Source organism: Leucoraja erinacea, chromosome 5 (genome assembly GCF_028641065.1).
Source record: "Leucoraja erinacea ecotype New England chromosome 5, Leri_hhj_1, whole genome shotgun sequence".
NCBI lineage: Eukaryota > Metazoa > Chordata > Chondrichthyes > Rajiformes > Rajidae > Leucoraja > Leucoraja erinaceus.
This window is the reverse complement of record NC_073381.1, coordinates 20,178,798-20,203,790: the sequence shown is the minus strand read 5'-3', so window position 1 is coordinate 20,203,790 and position 24,993 is coordinate 20,178,798. Positions and strand designations below refer to the sequence as shown.

General features: G+C 42.5%; 1 protein-coding gene across 3 annotated transcripts in view; it reads right to left on the bottom strand.

The window, feature by feature from the left end:
- LOC129697009 (ankycorbin-like) overlaps positions 1 to 24,993 on the bottom strand; it is an 86,621-nt gene that overhangs the window by 30,670 nt on the left and 30,958 nt on the right. For all 3 annotated transcript variants that reach the window (XM_055635194.1, XM_055635195.1, XM_055635196.1), the window contains exons 4-6: positions 8,532 to 8,682; positions 3,418 to 3,579; positions 2,295 to 2,404 (exon numbers count right to left, since the gene is read on the bottom strand). In XM_055635194.1, coding sequence (XP_055491169.1) covers positions 2,295 to 2,404; positions 3,418 to 3,579; positions 8,532 to 8,682 — 423 coding nt within the window. The remainder of the gene's footprint in view (positions 1 to 2,294; positions 2,405 to 3,417; positions 3,580 to 8,531; positions 8,683 to 24,993) is intronic.

The following is a 24,993-nucleotide window of genomic DNA, read 5'->3' as shown; positions in this document are numbered from 1 at the left end:
TTTTCTCCAGTGCAATATTCCCGTCTTGTATCATTTTAGCAAAGTCACTCATTATTGAGGTTCTTACCGATTGTTCCAGTTGCTCCATCTGTTTCTCCTTTGAAGCTATTTCAGTGGCTAATCTTTGAGATTCAGATTCCTTATCTGAACATTCTGCTGATGTATGCAGAGTTTTGCCCAGTTCTTTCAAATGGCGCCTTGTAGCAGGTCTTGTAGGTCTCTGGGGAAGATTCCTCTTTTGCATTTAAAACTGCCATTATTCTCCGTTATTTCACAGCGATTTCTGATGACATCACTTATGCGACATCAAGCTGCTCCGGTAAGTATTTTTAAATCGGTCCCGTCTTCCAAAACGTCTTTTTCAGCGATTTAACGGGAGCGGAGCTAAATGCTGTGCCTCTCACTGCTCCATGGCGCCACCGGAAGTCGTGTTTACTTCAACCCAAAACCTCCAAACAACCATTAGCAGTGCCTTTTTACTTCAACCCAAAACCCCCAAACAACCATTTGCAGTGCCTTTTTACTTCAACCCAAAACCCCCAAACAACCATTTGCAGTGCCTTTTTACTTCAACCCAAAACCGCCAAACTACCATTTGCAGTGCCTTTTTACTTCAACACAAAACCCCCAAACAACCATTTGCAGTGCCTTTTTACTTCAACCCAAAACCCCCTAACAACCATTTGTAGTGCCTTTTTACTTAAACGCAAACCCCCCCAAACAACCATTTGCAGTGCCTTTTTACTTCAACCCAAACCCCCCTAACAACCATTTGCAGTGCCTTTTTACGTCAAACCAACCATATTTTCATTTTTAAACCACATTAAGGGCACTCACAGTTGAGTAGACATGTGTTCAGTGTTATTCAGAGCTCAGAGAGACGTGACCCTCTCGCTTCCTCCATCTTGCAGAGACTGAGTGAGGCACATCACTTCCGGGTTTTATAGTCCCTCCCCCCTCCCACCAGCAGGGGCAGCAGAGAGAATGGCAAACATTTTTAAAACATTAATATCTCTTCGATTTTTCATCCTCTTTTCCAGTCTGGCAGAGGTGGGCTCTGAGCGAGGTGGCCTAAAATGATGGCCGGCAGTGGCGGTGTTCTCTTGGAAATCATATTGCAGTGAGTTAAAAGCGGTCAAGATCTTTAGTAATTTAGATATCACTTCACAGAAAAACAATAACAAATCTTCCAATCAAAACCCCCTCTCCTGTATCCACCTATCACTTGCTAGGGTTTGTCCACCCCCACCTCTTCCAATTTTCTCTCCTCTACTACAATTAGTCTGCAGAAGGTTCCCAACCCAAAACATTGCTCATCTATGTTCCCCAGAGATGCTGCCTGACCTGTTGAATAGCTCCATCACTTTGTGTCTTTTTTTAGTAAACCAACATCTGAAAACTTTGTGTCTCCAATGTTCAAAGTCCTGTTCATTGCTATGTGCTCCAGCACAACAATGTTTTCACAGCATGACTGCCACTGCAACAACACTATTTATTGAGGTGTCTAAAACAGGTCCTAGCCCAGTGTTAGAAACCTATCCCAGGTCAGTTAACTATATTGTTTTTCTGACATACCTGCTCTTCCCAAGTTACCTTGGACACTCCCAGTTCATAAATCTTGTCACCCCCACCAAGACCTGGATATCCAGGCCCCAGGTCACAATCTTTAGGCAACCATCTGATCAAAGACCCAATTCCTGAATGCCCATGTTCATACCCTAATCCCGATTTATTTTACTCATATTGTACTTTCACAACACCAAATTCCTTGAAGCCTAGGCTTAATCTCTGAGCACATTCTTGATCTCCAAGCAACATCGCCTGCACCCCTTTCACGGTCCCTGGACCATCTCTACTCACCCCAGGGCCTATTCTCCAGCCCCGGGTGTACATTTCTGGACAACCCCACAACAGGAGCCCTGACAATTAGTCACTTTGCTCCATGACTCCCTCTCCCCTTATTCTCTGGCTTTTGACTCATCGTATTTTCATTTGGGCATTCTTTAATATACACAGAAAAATTGCAATGAGCAAATAATTTCATCACACTCCGGGTCTCAAAAATCATGTTGTGGTAACCCCATGATCAAAGCTGCTGTTGCGGCAAAGATGCTTCAGCATTGAATTAAAGGTGAAGATTAATCTTTGGGCCACCAGCTTCATTATTATCTGTGGGATCATGCTATGAGCAAATCAAATATCTCTGCAATACTTTAAAAAAAAAACTAGCAGTGAAGCACCCTGTGAAGTCCACTGCTTAAAAAAAAAGAGTTAATAGTACTCAATATCCTTACCATAGCAGGCATATTCACCATCATAAGCGAGAAAATTGATTGACCTGAACTGTCACATGATTTAATATCAGCACCATAATCCATAAGTATTTTAGCTGACTCCTGGTGACCTGAGAAAAAATGATTACTTTCATTAAAGAATTAGTATAGTTTTAAGATGTTTTGATAAGCCAATTTGAATTTTATTATTCTATTGCCCTCCATTCAAACAATGCAACTTGCACGTTTTTGTAATGTTAATTTTTTCCTCCATCACTGTACAATTAAGGGAAAATTGTCAATTGCTACTGGATATTGGTTACAAATAAACTGTCATTCAAAATATAGTTACCAAACCTACCAAAATCCTATGGCAGTGGTTTTCCAAAAAATATAAGATAGTAAGGTGCACCAATAACAATATTAAACAATTGTTGATAATGATTGATAGTTTCCTTACATATAAAACCATTTACTTATAATTTTCCTAAAATTGTTTACAATGCAAAAAATATTGTTCCTTTCCCCAACCTCTGTTATTAACTTTATATATAATCTCTATCTATCTATCTATCTATCTATCTATCTATCTATTTATCTATCTATCTATCTATCTATCTATCTATCTATCTATCTATCTATCTATCTATCTATCTATCTATCTATCTATTTATCTAATCTTGACCACATCCTGTTGTTCTGTATATTGATTTTAGGAAAAATGCTGCCATTTACGGTGCTGCCTCCGCTGTGCAGGACAAGAGGATTTTTCCCATCGATGAAAAATAAAAGAGTTATTAGTGTTTAAAAAATGTTGAGATTCTCTCTCCTGAAGGCCACGCCCCTTCAGGAGGGACTATAAAACCCGGAAATGTTGAGTGAGTCAGTCAGTCTCTTCAAGATGGGGGAGCGAGAAGGTCACGTCTCACAGTCTCAGCTGTGAATAGCACTGAACACATGTCTACTAAACTGTAAGATGGCCAAAAATCGCAGCCGTACGTGGCAGCGTTTTTTCTAAAATCATTTTACAGAACAACAGGAAGTGGTCAAGATCAGACTTTTAGTAATATAGATTTTACCGAACAATTCATGATCCATATTTCGATCCTTAGTTTGGTTAATCAAATAAATAATCAAAACATACCATATTCTGCTGCTAAGAAAAGTGGTGTCCTTAATCGATAATCTCGAGATTGAATGTTGGCACCATGTTGGCACAGATATCGTAATGTTCTGGTTGCATTGTTCTTTGCAGCATGATGTATTGCTGTTTGGTCATCCCCAAAAGTTTTCTTATCAATAAGAACTGTGAAATATTATAAAGGCAAATGTTATACTGCAAAGGCAAAAGGCAAAGGCAAAAGGAAATCTCTAAAGCTGGTTGTGTAGGAAGGAAGTGCAGATGCTGGTTTACACCAAAGATAGACAAAAAATGTTGAAGTAACTCAGCGGGACAGCCAACATCTCTGGAGAGAAGGAATGGGTGGTGTTTCAGATCAAGATCTTTCTCAGTTACTCCAGCTTTTGTGTCTCTTGTCTAAAGCTGGTGCTTTGAACCAACAAGTATATTCTGCACTGATTAGATTTGGTCACCTAGTCTGGGTTGCAAGCTATCAGATATGTTTTAATTTTGTGAAATATAATTAATTCTGGTAATGTTATTAATCATGCAACTATTTTTTCCAGGTTTATATCACTGCTGCAATACTTTTCTATTCACTTCTTTTGAGATAACTTGTTACTCCAAAATCTGTATGCTTATTTAGATATAGTTTTGTTTTCATTATTTTTTTTAATTAAACCCCTCTAAGGATGCTGTACATCTACCTTGAACACTCCCACCACTTGTCATCTCTACTTATGGGGATAATTCTTATTTAGTTCTTTGACGATTGTGAAAATCAGGCAAATTAACATCATTTTAAGAATAAGGAGTAAGCCATTTAGAACGAAGACGAGGAAACACTTTTTCTCACAGAGAGTGGTGAGTCTGTGGAATTCTCTGCCTCAGATAGGCGGTGGAGACAGGTTCTCTGGATGCTTTCAAGAGAGAGCTAGATAGGGCTCTTATAAATAGCGGAGTCAGGAGATATGGGGGGAAGGCAGGAACAGGGTACTTATTGGGGATAATCAGCTATGATCACATTGAATGGCGGTGCTGGCTCGAAAGGCAAATGGCTTACTCCTGCACCTATTGTCTATTGTCTATTTCTATTGTCTATACCATAACTATTGGGGAAACTGGAATTATAAAGACAAAGTAAGATGTGAACATGTCAGACTGAAAACTGGGGAGAGCGGACATTTTTGTACAGATGAAAGATAAAGCAAATTACTCAAATAAAAATTGTTTTTCCACAGTTCATGATAATGTATAATAGTGAGGGTAAAACAGTTTATGGCCTGGATACCAACAATGAAAAGAAAAGGAAATTCAGATAATTTGTTATCTCAGGTTCGTCCGAGAAACGGAATCGTTCCTCGACAAGTCCTACAGCAAGATTGTTACACCTAAGGTACTGGAAGAGAGAAGGTGGGAGACGGTGAGAAAGGGAGGGAAGCATGGAATGCAAATATCCCCAGGTGTTGTACCTCTTGTGAACAGGTTCACCCACTTAGAAGCTGTCGGGACAGAAGACGTTGTTACACTGAGCGGCGGACTGGCTTGCGATGCGAATAGGGCTGTTGAGCCAAAACCAAAGAGGCCAAAGTCAGGCAACGCCATTGTAGTGGGAGACTCCATTGTGAGAGATACGGACAGGGGTTTCTGCGGCAACAGACGGGATTCGAGGATGGTGTGCTGCCTTCCTGGTGCCAGGATCCAGGATGTCACGGACAGAGTGCAGAAAATCCTCAAGGGCGAAGGTGAACAGCCGGAAGTCATAGTGCATGTCGGCACAAATGATGGCGGAAAGAAGGGGATGCAGCGTGACTTTAGAGAGCTCGGAAAAATGCTGAAAAGCAGGACCTCCAGGGTTGTTATCTCCGGTTTGCATCCAGTTCCTCATGCTGGCGAGAGCAGGAACAGGGAGATAAGGGACCTGAATGTGTGGCTAAGGAACTGGTGCATGGGGCAGGGATTTAGATTCTTAGATCACTGGGATCTGTTTTGGAGTGAGGGGGAACTGTACAAAAGGGACGGATTGCATCTTAACAGGTGGGGGACCAGCATTCTGGCAGGCAGGTTTCCCATTGGTACACGGGTGGTTTTAAACTGAATAAGGGGGGTGGGGTGTCAAATGGGATAGTTGAGGATGGAGTTAAAGGGAAAGGGTTTCTTAAATGTGTGAGTGGAGAGACAGAGTGGTGTCAAATGAGGGTAGAAGCAATAGGTAGCAAAGTGAAAAGTAAAAGTGGCAGGCAGACAAATCCAGGGCAAAAATCAAAAAGGGCCACTTTTCAACATAATTGTATAAGGGGTAAGAGTGTTGTAAAAACAAGCCTGAAGGCTTTGTGTCTCAATGCAAGGAGCATTCGTAATAAGGTGGATGAGTTGAATGTGCAGGTAGCTATTAATGACTATGATATAGTTGGGATCACGGAGACATGGCTCCAGGGTGACCAAGGCTGGGAGCTGAAAATCCAGGGATATTCAATATTCAGGAGGGATAGATAGAAAGGGAAAGGAGGTGGGGTAGCGTTGCTGGTTAGAGAACAGATTAACGCAATAGAAAGGAAGGACATTAGCTTGGAGGATGTGGAATCGATACACTAAGGGGCAGAAAACGCTAGTGGGAGTTGTGTACAGGCCACCCAACAGTAGTAACGGAGTTGGGGATGGCATCAAACAGGAAATTAGAAATGCGTGTAACAAAGGTAAAACAGTTATAATGAGTGACTTCAATCTACATATAGATTGGGTGAATCAAATTGGCAAGGGTGCTGAGGAAGAGGATTTCTTGGAATGTATGCGGAATAGTTTTCTAAACCAACATGTAGAAGAACCAACAAGAGAGCAGGCTATTCTAGACTGGGTATTGAGTAATGAGGAAGGGTTAGTTAGCTGTCTTGTTGTGCGTGGCCCCTTGGGCAAGAGTGACCATAATATGCAATGGAAGGCATTAAAGACTGCATGGATGAACTACAACAATTGTTCATCCCAGTTTGGCAAAAGAATAAATCAGGGAAGGTAGTGCATCCGTGGATAACAAGGGAAATCAGGGATAGTATCAAAACAAAAGATGAAGCATACAAATTAGCCAGAAAAAGTAGCCTACCAGAGGACTGGGAGAAATTCAGTCCAGCAGAGGAGGACAAAGGGCTTAATTAGGAAAGGGAAAATAGATTATGAAAGAAAACTGGCAGGAAACATAAAAACTGACTGCAAAAGCTTTTATAGATATGTGAAGAGAAAAAGATTAGTTAAAACAAATGTAGGTCCCTTGCAGTCAGAAACAGGTGAATTGATCATGGGGAACAAGGACATGGCAGACCAATTGAATAACTACTTTGGTTCTGTCTTCACTAAGGAAGACATAAATATCTGCCGGAAATAGCAGGGGACCGGGGGTCAAATGAGATGGAGGAACTGAGTGAAATCCAGGTTAGCTGGGACGTGGTGTTAGGTAAACTGAATGGATTAAAGGCTGATAAATCCCCAGGGCCAGATAGGCTGCATCCCAGAGTACTTAAGGAAGTAGCCCCAGAAATAGTGGATGCATTAGTGATAATTTTTCAAAACTCTTTAGATTCTGGAGTAGTTCCTGAGGATTGAAGGGTAGCTAATGTAACCCCACTTTTTAAAAAGGGAAGGAGAGAGAAACGGGGAATTACAGACCAGTTAGTGTAACGTCGCTAGTGGGGAAACTGCTAGAGTCAGTTATTAAAGATGGGATAGCAGCACATTTGGAAAGTGGTGAAATCATTGGACAAAGTCAGCATGGATTTACGAAAGGTAAATCATCTGACGAATCTTATAGAATTTTTAGAGGATGTAACTAGTAGAGTGGATAAGGGAGATCCAGTGGATGTGTTATATCGGGACTTTCAGAAGGCTTTCGACAAGGTCCCACATAAGAGATTAGCATACAAACTTAAAGCACACAGTGTTGGGGGTTCAGTATTGATGTGGATAGAGAACTGGCTGGCAGACAGGAAGCAAATAGTAGGTGTAAACGGGTCCTTTTCACAATGGCAGGCAGTGACTAGTGGGGTACCGCAAGGCTCAGTGCTGGGACCCCAGCTATTTACAATATATATTAATGATTTGGACGAGGGAATTAAATGCAACATCTCCAAATTTGCGGATGACACGAAGCTGGGGGGCAGTGTAAGCTCTATGGAGGATGCTAGGAGGATGCAAGGTGACTTGGATAGGCTGGGTGAGTGGGCAAATGCATGGCAGATGCAGTATAATGTGGATAAATGTGACGTTATCCACTTTGGTGGCAAAAACAGGAAAGTAGACTATAATCTGAATGGTGGCCGATTAGGAAAGGGGGAGATGCAACCAGACCTTGGTGTCATGGTACACCAGTCATTAAAAGTAGGCATGCAGGTGCAGCAGGCAGTGAAGAAGGCGATGGTATGTTAGCATCCATAGCAAAAGGAGTTGAGTATAGGAGCAGGGAGGTTCTACTGCAGTTGTACAGGGTCTTGGTGAGACCACACCTGGAGTATTGCGTACAGTTTTAGTCTCCTAATCTGAGGAAGGACATTCTTGCCGTAGAGGGAGTACAGAGAAGGTAACCAGACTGATTCCTGGGATGTCAGGACTTTCATATGAAGAAAGTCTGGATAGACTCGGTTTGTACTCGCTAGAATTTAGAAGATTGAGGGGGGATCTTATAGAAACTTCTTAAGGGGTTGGACAGGCTAGATGCAGGAAGATTGTTCCCGATGTTGGGGAAGTCCAGAACAAGGGGTCACAGTTTAAGGATAAGGGGGAAATCTTTTAGGACCGAGATGAGGAAAACATTTTTCACACAGAGAGTGGTGAATCTCTGGAATTCTCTGCCACAGAAGGTAGTTGAGGCCAGTTCATTTGCTATATTTAAGAGGGAGTTGGATGTGGCCCTTGTGGCTAACAGGATCAGGGGGTATGGAGAGAAGGCAGGTACAGGATACCGAGTTGGATGATCAGCCATGATCATATTGAATGGCGGTGCAGGCTCGAAGGGCCGAATGGCCTACTCCTGCACCTATTTTCTATGTGTATGTTTCTATGTTATGACCACAAAATCATATCAAAAATTCTAAACTACAAAAAATTCCATGCCTTTTGGAACTTTGGCATGAAGTTAATTTGATTTGCCTTACCATTTTTTTTCAATAACAATTCAACAGCATCCAAATTATTCATAGCAGCTGCAAAGTGAAGTATTGTTCGTCCCTGATTGTCAGTCTCTTTGAAATTAAATGTTTTTACGGACAACAAAGCTGTCAACTCCTCATTGCCTCCACGGACAGCCTGAAAGTACAGAAAATCAAAATGTGTACTTCTGTACTTCATAGGTGCTCTTTTATGCCAGTGCCATTTTACTGAACTAATCCCACACACCTTTACATTAAAAAAAAAATAGAAATTTCTGCCCCCCCCCCCCCCAATCTTTTCCACTTGTCACTTTAATTTCATGTTTCATGAACTGTATCTTGTGCTTAATAACTGTCGGCAAGTCAATTTCCCTCCTGGCATAAATAAAGTTCAACCGTATCGTACCCTAATATAATAACTGAGCCTCCACTGCTTTCTTGGGCAGAGAATTCAAAAAGTTTCTATCTATTAGATAAATAAATGTTCACTAATTTTAGTCCTGAATAGCCATCTGTATTATATTCCATGGTTTAGGTACCCCAACCAGGGGATACATTATCCCTGCATCAACTGTGTTACCTCTAAAATAATTTTACATGTATCAATAAGATCAATACTCATTCTTCTAAACTTTTTTAAAAGCCCCATTCTGTCTAATCAATCTTAATTGGGCAATTCCCTCATAAGAATCAATCTAACTAAATTCTATTACATAGTCTTTTTTTTCCAATATCCTTCCTTCGATAGGGAGACAGAACCTGTGCAAGCAATTGAAGAACTTTTAAATACTTTAAAACTAAACATAAATTATATTTTAAAAGCTCACCTTTTCTCTATCTTTAGAAATATGGGAAATCCTAAAAAGTTATGGAGTTTTTTGTGGCAGTAACAAGCAGGATAGTCAAAGGAGATGTTTTTTCGTTGGATTTTTTTATATACTCTTTTTAATATACTCTTTTATTGGCATTCCACAACAAACACATTTCCATAAAACGGGTTTCAGGTATAATACTATATGTATACATCATCCACTTATGTTTGTCTTGAATTGCCTCTTTTTGAGATTTGTACAAAACAAATACAGAAAAAAGAACACATTAAAAACTACGAACACATAGGGAGTGATCCTTTCTTTACCATATAATCAAACATTTGTAAAAATAAAGTCTGGCCTATGAGGCGTTACGTAGTTAACCCAATTTTCCCAGCGTGACACAAATAAATACAATTTAAAGTTAACATATGCTGTTATTTTCTCCATTTTATAAATGTCCTTCGTGATGTCCATCCATGCATTCAGTTGGAACATCCTGTGATAACCATTTCTTTGTGAGAGCTTATTTACCAGCTACCATCAATATATTCTGTAAGTCAAGTCAAGTCAAGTTTATTCGTCACATACACATACAAGATGTGCAGTGAAATGAAAGCGGCAATGCTCGCGGACTTTGTGCAAAAAGACAAACAAACAAACAACCAAACAAACTATAAACACAATCATAAACACATACATATTCTTTTATATATTAAATATTGGAAGGAAAAACGTTCAGTAAAGTTAGTCCCTGGTGAGATAGGAGTTTACAGTCCAAATGGCCTCTGGGAAGAAACTCCTTCTCAACCTCTCCGTTCTCACAGCATGGCAACGGAGGCGTTTGCCTGAGCCTAGCAGCTGGAACAGTCCGTTGCATGGATGGAAGGGGTCTCCCATGATTTTATTGGCTCTGGAGTTGCACCTCCTGATGTTTAGTTCCTGCAGGGGGGCGAGTGAAATTCCCATAGTGCGTTCGGCTGAACGCACTACTCTCTGCAGAGCCTTCTTGTCCTGGGCAGAGCAATTCCCAAACCAGATGGTAATATTTCCGGACAAGATGCTTTCCACAGCCGCTTTAGTCTTTTTTCCACCAGTCTTCAGGTATGTCCAAAAAACATGATCTTACTCTCCAGGGGCACGTGACATCTAAAAATGTCATGTAAGGCATCATGTAACTCTCTCCAAAAATCTTTAATAACAGGGCAAACCCAGAGAACATGGTAATAATCTGCCTTTAAATATCCACATTTCCTCCAACAAACTGGAGAGTTCCCACCACAATGGGATTTCTGAGAAGGCATAATAAAATACCGTATCAGGCTTTTCCAACTGAACTCCCTCCAGTTTTGTGAACTGGTACACTTCCATTGATACCTTCATATTGCAGTCCATTCTTCCTCGGATATGATTATCCCTCCTTCCTTCTCCCATTTCATCTATATATTACTAAAAGTCTCATCTTGACCACTTCCTGTTGCACTGTATATTGATATTAGAAAAAACGCTGCCACTTACGGCTGTGATTTTTGGCCATCTTACTCGGAGTCCCCCTCCGCTGCGCAGGACAAAAGGATTTTTCCCATCGATGAAAAATATAAGAGTTATTAGTGTTTATAAAATGTTGAGATTCTCTCTAATGAAGGCCACGCCCCTTCCGGAGTGACTATAAAACCTGGAAGTGTGAAGTTGCCTCAGTTCTCTGCAAGATGGGGGAGCCAGAGGTCGCAAATTATCACTAATGCATCCACTATTTCTGCGGGTTTTCTTCTCTGTTGTCAGCCGGGCAACCTTGGCAGCTTTTTAAGTTGCCAAATGACAGTTTGGATGGCCATTTAAGACGGCTTGCATGGTGCGTGCGATAATGTGCTTGGACGAAGCACGTAGTTACCAGTCGGAATTATGCTCAATGAAGCATTCACATATTATTTCTGCTTCAAATAATGCCACAAACTAAACATATTCACCACTCAATACATGATATATACCACAATGACATGCAGCAAAATTATAATACTGTATCTCAACACTTTTTACACGTTGCAATGAATACAATTTCTATTATTTCTTTCCACTTCCAAACAAAAATGTGGTTGGATTATTCAGCGTATGATCAACCTCGGTGAGACCAAGCGCCGGCTTGGCGATCGCTTTGCACGACACCTCCATTCAGTTCGAAATAACCAACATGATCTCCCGGTGGCTCAACAATTCAACTCCCCTTCCCATTCCGAATCCGACCTTTCTGTCCTGGGCCTCCTCCATGGCCAGAGTGCGGCCCACCGCATATTGGAGGGGCAGCACCTCATATTTGCTGGGGAGTTTACACCCCAGTGGTATGCACATTGGCTTCTCTAATTTCAGGTAGTCCTTGTTTTCTCCCTCCTTCCCCACCCATTCTCAGCTCTCCCACAGCCTACTGTCTCCGCCTCGTCCTTTCTTTTTCATGTCATCCCTTCCCCCCCCCCCCCCCCCCCCCGACATTAATCTGAAGAAGGGTCTCGACCCGAAACGTTGTCTATTCCTTTGCTCCACAGATGCTGCCTTACCAACTGATTTTCTCCAGTTTTTTTGTCTACCAATGGGATCCCACCACTGGCCACATCTTCCCATCTCCTCCCCTGTTGGCTTTCCACAGAGACCGCTCCCTCCGTAACTCCCTGGTCAATTCGTCCCTTCCCACCCAAACCACCCCCTCTCCTGGCACTTTCCCTTGCAACCGCAGGAAATGCTACACTTGTCGTTTTAATTAAGTTCAAGACTATGGGGCTGTACATTGGCCATAAAGTTGCTGCCTAAAAGTGCCAGAGACCCGGAATTGATCCTGAATATGGGTGCTGTCTGTATGGAGTTTGCTCCTTTTCCCTTTGATCACGGGTTTTCTCCGGGTGCTCTTGTTTCCTTCCACATTCCAAAGGTGTGCAGGAACCAATTTCAGACCCAACCCAAAACTTAATATTTTCCTTTTGTCCAGAGATTCTGTCTGACCTGCTGAGTTACTCCAGCTTTTTGTGTCTATCTTCAGTTTAAACCAGCATCTGCTGTTCCTTCCTACACACACAATACTATATGATAGAACTTTATTAATTCCAGGAGGGAAATTGTGTGTGTGGGTATATATATTACAATTACACACACACACATGCACACACACACATATATATATGTATTTATATAGTTATATATAAATATACACCACACACACACACATAAATGTACACAGTTTTGTTTTCTCATTTATAACATTGTTTACAGAGTACTATGTTTACATATTCTGTTGTGCTGCTGCAAGTAAGGATTTCATTGTTCTAACTAGGACGTGAGAGAATAAAACACTCTTGCTTTACACCGCTAATGTATGGGAAAGAACTAGTGTATGGGTGATCAGTGGTCGGCGTGGACTCGGTGGGCTGAAGTGCCTGTTGCCACGCTGTATCTTTAAATTAAACTAAAGATACTAAAACCAGAGGGAGTCTAAAGAAGGGTCTCTACCCGAAACGTCACCCAATTTCTTCTATCCTGAGTTGCTGGCTGCTCCATGGAGTTCCCCCGCACAATTAAAGCATGGAATATTCATCACCCTACCATAGTTACCCAACCAGACGCAACAGAATTTAAGGTACCTTTTTTTTCCCCAAGAACCGTTTTTTTGCTTAAGTCCAAGTCAAGAGTCAAGAGAGTTTTATTGTCATGTGTCCAAGATAGGACAACAAAATTCTTGCTTGCTGCAACACAACAGAATATGTGAACATAATACAGAACAGGACATAAAAGTTCAGTGTGTTTATATACCATAGACCATATATATACACAATAAATGAACAGATAAAATGCAATAGGCTGTTATTGTTCAGCCCTCTACCACCTCCAGTTTAAATTCCATTTAGAATATTTATGGAGGACCAGGAAACCAGAAGCAAGAGTTACTCCAGGGAGTTACTCCTGATCCAGGGTCAGGGAGTGATTCTGCGTTAGTTTTCAGCGGTTACGGGAATGCAGCGACCGGACAGCAATGGTGGCCAAATCTCCCACAATTCAAAGCGAGGGAGAAAGTACCCAGCACCGTCCAGTTGCCGTAGCAGTGCGCATGCGCAGGGCGGCCGATGATGTGCGGGTCGTGGTTGTGCGCATGTGCAGAAGGAGGACGTGCTGGCCGTAGCAGTGCGCATGTGCAAGGCGGCCTGCCAGGCTGGCCAAAGATTATAGAGGATCTTTGATGCTGGCGGATGAGGAGCGGGCAGAGAGCGGAGCCCGGCGGCCCGGACACAGATAGCGGGGGGAGATAGAGAGAGAGATAGAGAGACAGAGCTGGGGGCCGCCCAGAGTTGCACAACAGGTCCTGCCTTGGCAGGAGGCCCCCTAGATTTCGGCTCTGCGAGGCCACCCTAGACCTCGAGGCCCTAAACTGAAGCTTGTCCAGTTTATACGTAATCCGGCCCTGGCGTCCCTTCCCCTCCCCTTAGTGATGATATGACAAATAATTCAATTCAATTCAATGAAAACCAATGAAAATACAACCTGACAGGCTGGGGAGGGCGGGACGGTGGGGCCAGCAGACAGGCTGGGGGGGGCGGGGCCAGTTGGGCCAGGTGCAAAGGCATTGTGAGGTCAGCAGGCGAGGCCGTGGGGGTCCACCAGGCATGCTGGGGGGGGGGGGGGGGGCGGGGCCGGGTTGGGCCAGGTGCAAAGTCATTGTGAAAGGGAGGGAGTGGGAGAGATCTCCAACCCCTGTCCCATTGTGATTAGACATCTGTGAGATGGCACTCATGCAGAAGTTTGATTTTAGTGGGACCACGTGAAGGTTCCGATCTCCCACCCCTGTCCCATTGTGATGTCATATCATATGTAAATGAGATCCATTGTGATTGGACATCTGTGAGGTGGCACTGACTCATGCAGCAGTTTGATTTTAATAATTTTTGATGTTTTGTGAACAATTTAATTCAAAATCTGGGGAAATAATTGACCAAATCTAGAGAGGAGTGCATTCATAAAATCGGAAGTTAATTCCCGACCGAAATGGTAAAAATCTCCGCGTTTTTGCGTCTGGCTTTCGAGGAGATACGTTTCACATGCAAAATACCACACACACACACACGCACACAAACACACACACACACACACACAACACACACACAAACACACACACACACACAGAGTTTTAATAGATACTAGACCAAGTGCAGACCCGTTCATCCAACGCGGGGGGGGGGGGGGGGGGGGCGACATCACACACACACACACATACTAACCACCACTCCCCACCACACACACTCATCACACCCCTTGATATTATCTTAATTTTATTCATTGGCTTCTTTTAACCCATCCCCACCCTATCCACTGACGAATAGCCATCTAGCAGGTGCGTCTAGAGGGGGGAGGGGGGCTGAGAGAGGGTGCAGAGACAGAGAGGAAGAGAGAGAGAGAGTGCAGAGAAAGAGATAAAGATCAGAGAGAGAGAGAGAGAGGGGGGCAGAGAGAGAGCAGGTGACAGGCACTACAAGTGGAAAAGGGATTTATTAAATCTTAAAATGTAAATAACTTAAAATACAACAATTTAAATGCTAAAGATAAAATGTATTCAGTTACTGTGAGATTCAAAAATCACAAATGCTCTTGAGACAAATTCAGACAAAGAAGTGTTTTTATTAATTTCATATTCTGCAGAATAGGTGTCTCTCCTCTGATGTCCCCTGGAGGCACAAAGAAAATGGAGATGCTTTCTATCTTTATACCCTTCTTCACTGTGGTCACTACCTCAGGTCTCCCCATCGAGTTTCGTCCAATCATAACATAAAGCCCACATTCACACGAGAAAGTCCAGGAATGTCTCGGACCATTTCCTGACGTCAAGACTCCCAAGGCCTTCTGCTGAAGTTGTTATCTGTTTGCTACTTTTTATCTAGAATTTCTCTCTGTTCTGTATATTGTTACTACCAGCAGTCTGGCTTCTGCGGATAAGCTCATTTATTTCTAAGTTATATTTTTCACACTTCTAGTATAATTCAACCATCCCTATTAACCCTTCTCTCACAGTTACGTTCATTTTCGTTATGTCTCTTGTTCCCTGTTTTGTGTTCTTTCTCGTTGATCCTCGACATATTCAGTTATTTCTTGTTGGGTCTCTTGCTCCCCTCTGTTTTATGTTCTTTCTCATTGATCCTCGAGACATTGTTTCTCTTGTCACGGCTGTTCATTACTTTTGGCTTGAATTCCTTTTTTTGGAAACATTTCTAAAGGGCCTGTCCCACCAGCATGCGATTGCATGGGTCTAGCGCAACCAAACTCGGTCGCTTGAGGCCAGTCTCACTTCCAAGCGCGGAGGCATATGGAGTTGTGTGGGGCTTTTCCCGACATCGTGCGGGGCACCGTCGGCCCGCAGGCGCATTGACGGCGTACGCAGCCTCTCAACGGGCATACGCAGCATCTTGATGGCATACGCAGCATCTTGATGGCATACGCAGCGTCTTTACATCGTGCGCAGCGTCTTGACTGCGTACGCCTAGTGAGTGGCGTTGCGCGATAACGTCACCGCCCATCATGCCGTTGCGTGATGATGTCACCGCCCGACGCCGTGCGACGTCCAAATTCAGTCGGCCCGCCTCCTGCCCAGCTGATTGGTGAGTATGATGTCGGGACCAGCCCCACACAACTTCATACGCCTCCGCGGTGGTGCCGCGAGCGCAAGGGCATTGTGACGTCCGCAGCTGCTGATTTAAAGAAAACAGTAGGTTTTATGAAGGTTTTTATTGAAAATGTGTGCAGAAAAATGACCATATTTAATGAAGAGTAGATATGCGAATGTAAAAGTAAAATCGGTAGCGAAATGGTAAAAATCTCAGCGTTTTTGCGTCTGGTTTTCGCGGAGTAATGAATCAAAGGCAAAATGCCATACACCCACACACACACACACACACACACACAGTTTTAAAAGTATATAGATAGTCAAGTCAAGAGAGTCAAGAGTCAATTTAATTGTCATTTGGACCCCTGGAGGTCCAAACGAAATGCCGTTTCTGCAGCCATACATTACACACAAATAGACCCCAGACACAACATAATTACATTTTACATAAACATCCATCACATAGCTGTGATGGAAGGCCAAAAAAACTTATCTCTCCACTGCACTCTCCCCCCCCCCCCGATGTCAGAGTCAAAGTCAAAGCCCCCGGCTGGCGATGGCGATTGTCCCGCAGCCATTAAAGCCACGCCGGGTGGTGCGAGGTCGCACACCGGGTCTTGGTGTTGGAGCCCCCGGTGTGCGCTCGCAAAGTCCCGCGGCCATTCCAGCCGCGCGGGGCAGTGATGTCAGGCCCCGCTCCAGGAGCTCTTCAACCCCGCAACATGGGCGGGAGAATTCGCCATTGCAGGAGCCCCGAAAAGCGGTCTCCCTCTAGGGACCCGCGGGCTCCCGGTGCCGCCGTCCACAGACCTGTCGTTGGGGCCTCCGACTCTCCGGTCGGGCCGCAGCAGCAGCAGCAGCAGCAGCAGCGCTCCTCCACCGCTCCACCCGCTCCGGTCTCGGCCAGCTCCGCGACGGCAACGGTGAGTCGGCACCAGAGTCCCCGGCTTCTTCCCGTTGGAGGCCGCTCCTCGTTGCGGCCTCAACGACACCTGAGACCCGACGAGAAAAGGTCGGGTCTCCAGTGCAGGGAGAGATTCAAAACGTTTTCCCCCCCCTCCCAACCCCACCCCCATCCCCCCACACACACACCCCAACATAAAATAACAAAAACTACATAAAAACGCAGACAAAAAAATAATAAAACGCGGACAGGCTGCAGAGGCCGCTGCTGGCCAGAGCCGCGCCGCCTACCTAGATATGAAGGTTGAGTGTGATTTACGATTCAGTAACCTTTTATACATGCATGAAATAATTTTACTACCAGAATTTGAGTTACACGCTTTCCTAAATAATCCCATCAAACCTATACTTGACTCCATTTTATTTTTTACATTTTTATTAACATAGTTCCGCATCTGTAAGTATCGATAGAAGTCTTGTTTTTCTAACAGGGATTTTTCTTTAAGCATTTCAAAACTTAAGTGTTCCTTCTTTCATTATGTTACTAAGAGCAGTTATGCCTTTAACTGTCCACTCTTTAAACCTACTATCTAATTTATTAGGAGTAAAGTTTGTGTCATATGCGCACCATTTAAGAATTGTAATGTCTTCCTCTAAATTATACTCTGTTATAACTGTTTTCCATATTTTAAGTCAATTTTACCCAAGGATTTTCAATAGCATTTATATAGTCTTGTAGGTTGCTGTCAGTTATGATCACTTGTACAGGATGGCGAGTGTTCTCTCTTCAATATTTTTCCATTGGGCATCATATGATGGGTTGCACCAGCATATCATAGGTCTTAACTGTGCTGCTCGATATTAGTGTTGTGAGAGGGTAGACCCCATCACCCCTTTTCTTTTGTTAGCTGTAAAGTTTTGAGACGGATCTTAGGTCTTTTACCTTGCCATATATATCTTAACAATATTTTGTCCCATTTCTTAAATAGTTTTTGATTAATCTCTATTGGTAGAGTTTGAAATAAATATAACAGTCTTGGCAATATGTTCATTTTAATAGATTCAATTCTCGAGCAGAGACTTAAGAAAGGAATTAGATTTCACCAAGCGATATCCTCCTTAGAAAGAGATTAGTTAAAACAAATGTAGGTCCCTTGCAGTCAGAACAGGTGAGTTGATCATGGGGAACAAGGATATGGCGGACCAATTGATAAACTACTTTGGTTCCGTCTTCACTAAGGAAGACATAAATAATTTGCCGGAAATAGCAGGGGACCGCGGGTCAAAGGAGTTGGAGGAATTGAGTGAAATCCAGGTTAGCCGGGAAGTGGTGTTGGGTAAATTGAATGGATTAAAGGCCGATAAATCCCCAGGGCCAGATAGGCTGCATCCCAGAGTACTTAAGGAAGTAGCTCCAGAAATAGTGGATGCATTAGTAATAATCTTTCAAAACTCTTTAGATTCTGGAGTAGTTCCTGAGGATTGGCGGGTAGCAAACGTAACCCCACTTTTTAAGAAGGGTGGGAGAGAGAAAACAAGGAATTACAGACCAGTTAGTCTAACAACGGTACTGGGGAAACTGCTAGAGTCAGTTATTAAAGATGGGATAGCAGCACATTTGGAAAGTGGTGAAATCATTGGACAAAGTCAGCATAGATTTACGAAAGGTAACTCATGTGTGACGAATCTTATAGAATTTTTCGAGGATGTAACTAGTAGCGTGGATAGGGGAGAACCAGTGGATGTGGTGTATCTGGACTTCCAGAAGGCTTTCGACAAGGTCGCACATAAGAGATTAGTATACAAACTTAAAGTACACGGCATTGGGGGTTCAGTATTGATGTGGATAGAGACCTGGCTGGCAAACAGGAGGCAAAGAGTAGGAGTAAACGGGTCCTTTTCACAATGGCAGGCAGTGACTAGTGGGGTACCGCAAGGCTCAGTGCTGGGACCCCAGCTGTTTACAATATATATTAATGATCTGGATGAGGGAATTGAAGGCAATATCTCCAAGTTTGCGGATGACAATAAGCTGGGGGGCAGTGTTAGCTGTGAGGAGGATGCAAGGAGACTGCAAGGTGACTTGGATAGGCTGGGTGAGTGGGCAAATGTTTGGCAGATGCAGTATAATGTGGATAAATGTGAGGTTATCCATTTTGGTGGCAAAAACAGGAAAGCAGACTATTATCTAAATGGTGGCCGACTAGGAAAAGGGGAGATGCAGCGAGACCTGGGTGTCATGGTACACCAGTCATTGAAAGTAGGCATGCAGGTGCAGCAGGCAGTGAAGAAAGCGAATGGTATGTTAGCTTTCATAACAAAATGATTTGAGTATAGGAGCAGGGAGGTTCTACTGCAGTTGTACAGGGTCTTGGTGAGACCACACCTGGAGTATTGTGTACAGTTTTGGTCTCCAAATCTGAGGAAGGACATTATTGCCATAGAGGGAGTGCAGAGACGGTTCACCAGACTGATTCCTGGGATGTCAGGACTGTCTTATGAAGAAAGACTGGATAGACTTGGTTTATACTCTCTAGAATTTAGGAGATTGAGAGGGGATCTTATAGAAACTTACAAAATTCTTAAGGGGTTGGACAGGCTAGATGCAGGAAGATTGCTCCCGATGTTGGGGAAGCCCAGGACAAGGGGTCACAGCTTAAGGATAAGGCGGAAATCCTTTAAAACCGAGATGAGAAGAACTTTTTTCACACAGAGAGTGGTGAATCTCTGGAACCCTCTGCCGCAGAGGGTAGTCGAGGCCAGTTCATTGGCTATATTTAAGAGGGAGTTAGATGTGGCCCTTGTGGCTAAGGGGATCAGAGGGTATGGAGAGAAGGCAGGTATGGGATACTGAGTTGGATGATCAGCCATGATCATATTGAATGGCGGTGCAGGCTCGAAGGGCCGAATGCCTACTCCTGCACCTAATTTCTATGTTTCTATGTTTACTTTTTTGGTGTATAGGTGAATAGTTGCATTCGGATAATTCTGTAAGATCCCTTGGTATAATGATGCCCAAATATTTGAGATGTTCTGCTCGTCATGCCAGTGGGTACCTACTTCTGACCTCCTGATGGGCAATAGTTTTATGTAAGCTGTTGTGTTTTACCTATATTAATCGTGTATCCTGATAGTTTACTATATTGTTCGAGTGATTGCATCAATTTAGGTAGATAGTTTGTTGGTTGCCACAAATAAATCAAAATGTCATCCGCATAACAGGCCAATTTATGTTCAGTCCCCTGAATAGTAATACCTTTCATTTCTTCATTTTACATAGAGACGTAGAAAATTGGTGCAGGAGTAGGCCATTCGGCCCTTTGAGCCTGCATCACCATTCAATATGACCATGGCTGATCATCCAACTCAGTATCCTGTACCTGCCTTCTCTCCATACCCCCCTGATCTCTAGAGCCACAAGGGCCACATCTAACTCCCTCTTAAATATACCCAATGAACTGGCCTCATCTACCTTCTGTGGCAGAGAATTCCAGAGATTCACCAATCTGTGTGAAAAATGTTTTTCTCATCTCGGTCCTAAAAGATTTCCCCCTTGTCCTTAAACTGTGACCCCTTGTTCTGGACCTCCCCAACATCGGGAACAATCTTCCTGCATCTAGCCTGTCCAAGCCCTTAAGAATTTTGTAAGTTTCTATAAGATCCCCCCTCAATCTTCTAAATTCTAGCAAGTACAAGCCGAGTCTATCCAGTCTTTCTTCATATGAAAGTCCTGACATCCCAGGAATCCGTCTGGTGAACCTTCTCTGTACTCCCTCTATGGCAAGAATGTCTTTCCTCAGATTAGGAGACCAAAACTGTACGCAATACTCCAGGTGTGGTCTCACCAAGACCCTGTACAACTGCAGTAGAACCTCCCTGCTCCTATACAATTCAATTCAATTCAAATACTCAAATCCTTTTGCTATGAATGCTCACATACCATTCGCTTTCTTCACTGCCTGCTGTACCTGCATGCCTACTTTCAATGACTGGTGTACAGCCTATCCAAGTCGCCTTGCAGCCTCCTAGCATCCTGCTCACAGCTAACATTGCCCGCCAGTTTCATGTCATCCGCAAACTTGGGGAGATCCGCAAATTTTGTCTTATATATTGAGCTTGCAAAAAGTAATGGTGACCACGCACATCCCTGTCTTGAACCCCTTTCTAGAGAAAAACTCTTTGATAAATATCCGTTAACTTTATTTCTAGCTGTGGGCTTATTATATAGTGCCTGTATGGTTTTAATAATAGTGTCATGCAGGCCAAATCTATGAAGAACTTGATAGAGAAAGTTCCAGTTCACAGAGTCGAATGGCTTTTCAGCGTCCACACTTATCACTATTGCTTCAATTTTTTTTTTAATGTAGTCCACAATTTGTAGTGTCCGTTGTATATTGTCCTATGTTTGACGTTACCAAATAAACCCTGTCTGGTCATTGTGTATTAATTTAGGCAAGAACTGTTCTAACCGTTTGGCCATGATAGAAGTGAATAATTTATAATCTACATTAAGAACTGATATCGGTCTAAATGACCCACATTCTGTTTTATCTTTACCTTCTTTTGGTATAGCAGAGATAATTGCCTCCCTCCAGCTCGGTGGTGTTTTTGCATTTTTTTAAACCCAGTTTATTGTACTGAGTATAATAGGTGTTAATTCCTTGTACCATCAGATCCTGGTGACTTGTTCAGCATGAGCCTACTAATTGCAATTTAATTCACCCTCTGTTATGTCTCCAGTCATTATTTTGTTTTGTTCTTCATTTAAGATTGGCAAGTCTAAGGAATTCAAAAATGTGTCTGCTTGAGTTTGGCTGCCTAGAACTTCAGAATACAGAGTTCTGTAGAATACTTCAAAGGCTTCCTGAATTTCGCTTAATTTACTTTTTAATATTTTTGTTCTTGGGTCTCTGATTCTGTGAACAGTATTTTCAGCCATCTTTTTTTCAGTTTCCACGCCAATACTTTCATGGATTTAGAACCATTTTCATAGTGCCTCTGTTTAAGGAACATTAACTTTTTCTTGTGCAGCCAAATTGTTGATTTCATTTCTAGTATTTCTAATTTCCTCCAAAGTATTCCGCACCAGCATCATTTTGTGTTTCCTTTCTAATTCCTTCAGCAGTAAGTCCTCAAATGTTTTATTCCTGATTTTTTTCTTATATGAAGATATTGCTATAATTTTACCGCTTATAACAGCCTTCAAGGCATCCCACAAAATAGGGGGCGAGACCTCTCCGTTATCATTGAGTTCTAAATAGAGACTTATCTCCTTTTTAATTTGTTCCTAAAAATTAAGATAATTGAGTATGCTTGAGTTCAGTTGTAGCATTTTTTGGACGTAGTTCTAAATCAACAGATAGGTAAATAGGTGCATGGTCACTTAAATCTATTCTTCCAATTCCACAGGTGTGCATTTTATCTTTATCCTTTCCAAATGGTATAAAATAATCTATTCTTGTGTATAGAGAGTGTGGGGCCGAGTAATGTGTGTAATCCCTTCTATTAGGGAAAAGGTCCCGCCATATATCAATTAACCCGACCTCTTTAAAAATAATTTTGACTTTCTTATGTAAAGACTTTGTATCATGAGTTTTTCTACTGGATGAGTCTAGTTCTGGTTATAAATGTATATTTAGGTCTCCCCCATAGGTCTCCCCCCATTAATATCATGATAATGGAAACGGAAAGCCTTGTAAATAAGAAGGCTTTCCGTTTCCATTATCATGATATTAATAATTCTCTGGAAGAAATTAAAATCACTTCCAGGAGGTGCATATATATTCATCAACGTCGCTTGATTCCCATCTATGTTCCTCCTTACTAAAATAAATCTACCCTCCTTATCACTCCTTTCAAATACTTTCTCAAAATGTAACTTGCTTGAGATGAGAGTAGCAACTCCTCTCCTACGTCCCGATATATATGAGGAGAAAAAGAGGTTAGTGAAACCCATTCTTTTAAGTTTTTCGTGTTCTTTGTCATTTAGATGGGTTTCCTGTAAGTATACTATATGGGCTTGTTCTTTCCTCATTTTAGTTAGAATTTTGTTGCGTTTAATTAGGTTTAACAGTCCATTCACATTAAAAGAAATGAATTTTATCTTACCATTAGCCATTTGTATTTCACTTTTTATGTATCAGTAACATGGTAAAATTAGGCATAACAAATCTACTTCCTGAACATACAAAAACAAAAGAACATATGAAAAAACAAATGCGTGGTTCCAAGGTAGGGGTCTCCTGTGGATGACCCTGGGCTAGGCTTGAGGAAATGCCTAGTTGTGGGGGACAGCCTCTCTCATCTGTGAGCTGAGGGCCCCACTGCAACATCCAAAAAGAGAAAAAACTTGGATTACTTGGATTTTCAGAAGCCCTTTGATAAGGTGCCACATGTTGAACATGATAGGAGCCCATGGTATTAAAGGTAAGGTCCTAGCATGAATAGAAAATAGGTTGACTGGCAGAGGCAAAGAGTGGGAATAAAGGGGCCCTTTTTTGGTTAGCTGCTGCTGAGTAGTGGTGTTTTGCAGGGGTCGGTATTAGGTGTACTACTTTTCACGATATATGTTAATGATCTGGATGAGGGAATTGTTGGCACCCCTTGCTTCCTCTGCACTGCTTGCTTCTCAACCTATCTTAGCATCATCTGCAAACTTGGCCACAAAGCTTTCAATCCCCTTACTCAAATCATTAATATCCAATTCATTGCCAAATAATCCATTGCCACAGACAGTTGTGGAGGCCAAGACATTGGGTTTTTTAAAGTGAAGATTGATAGGTTCTTGATTAGAAAGGGTATCAAAGGTTTTGGGGAAAAGACGGGAGAATAGCGTTGAGAGGGAAAAATAGTCAACCATGATTGAATGGCATTGTAGACTCCATGGGATGAATGGCCTATTTGGGGCTCTTATGTTTTATGGGATTACTTCATAGTTCACTTTCTAATCTAATACATCGCACCCATAGATTTAATCAGAATTGCATACATAAATTAATTGCTTTGATCCAACATGCATAAATGTTGTTATTCCATATGAGAATTCTGCAGAGGAGAAGGCTAATATTTTCTGCTGTCATTTATACTGTGTTTAGTAGTAATTAGTTCTAAAAATGTTACTCTCCCATTCTCAATACAGTGTACTCTCAATCATCTGGCACCCAAGGGGAAACAGAGGGGTGCCCGTTGCATGAATATGCTGATTACATAAGAATTACTGAGAAAAAATATTTCTATACATCACTTACTATCATCAATGTTTATCAATGGCTCTATTTCCTTAGAAGATTGCAGAGATTTGGTATGTTGACGAACACTCCCCTGAACTTCTACAGGTGTATGGTAGAAAACATATTGACTGGTTGCATTATGGCTAGGTTTGGCAACTCATATGCCTATGAATGACAGATTACAAAAGGTGGTGGACACAGCCCAGTCCATAATGGGTACTGACCTCCCCAAAATCATAGGGATCTATAGAAGCACTGCCTCAGAAAGGCAGCCAACATTATCAAGGACCCACATCGCCCTGGCCATGGTCCCAATTCACTCCTGCCATCGGGAAGAAGATATAGGAGTATGAAATACGTGGCCTCTAGATTCTGAAACAGATTCATCCCAACAACCACTAGGCTATTGAAGGTCTCAATGCCCTCTAGTTCTACCTCAAACAGAAATCCAATCAATTTTCCTTTGCCTCCACTCTTCTCCACCTGGTGGAATGTCTTCACCCTCAAAAACCTCTACAACTTCTCTTTTTACTCCTCTCAATTTCTCCAAGTTAAAGATGCAGCCATGGGCAATCACATGGGCCCCAGTTATGGCTGCCTTGGTTGCATCAACAATCCTTGTTCCAAACATACACTGGCACCATCCCCCAACACTTTCTCTGCTGCTTCGATGACAGCATGCCTTTCTTCACATGCATAATTCGTTGATTTCATTAACTACACCATTAACCCACCTGCCCTCAAATTCACCTAAACTATCTCTGCTACCTCTCTCCCCTTTCTTAATCTGTCTCTGTCACACGGGACAGACTATTGACTGATGTCTGCTGCAAATCTACCAACTCCCACAGTTTCTTACTACATTTCCTCCCACCCTGCCATAATGTTGCTCTCCC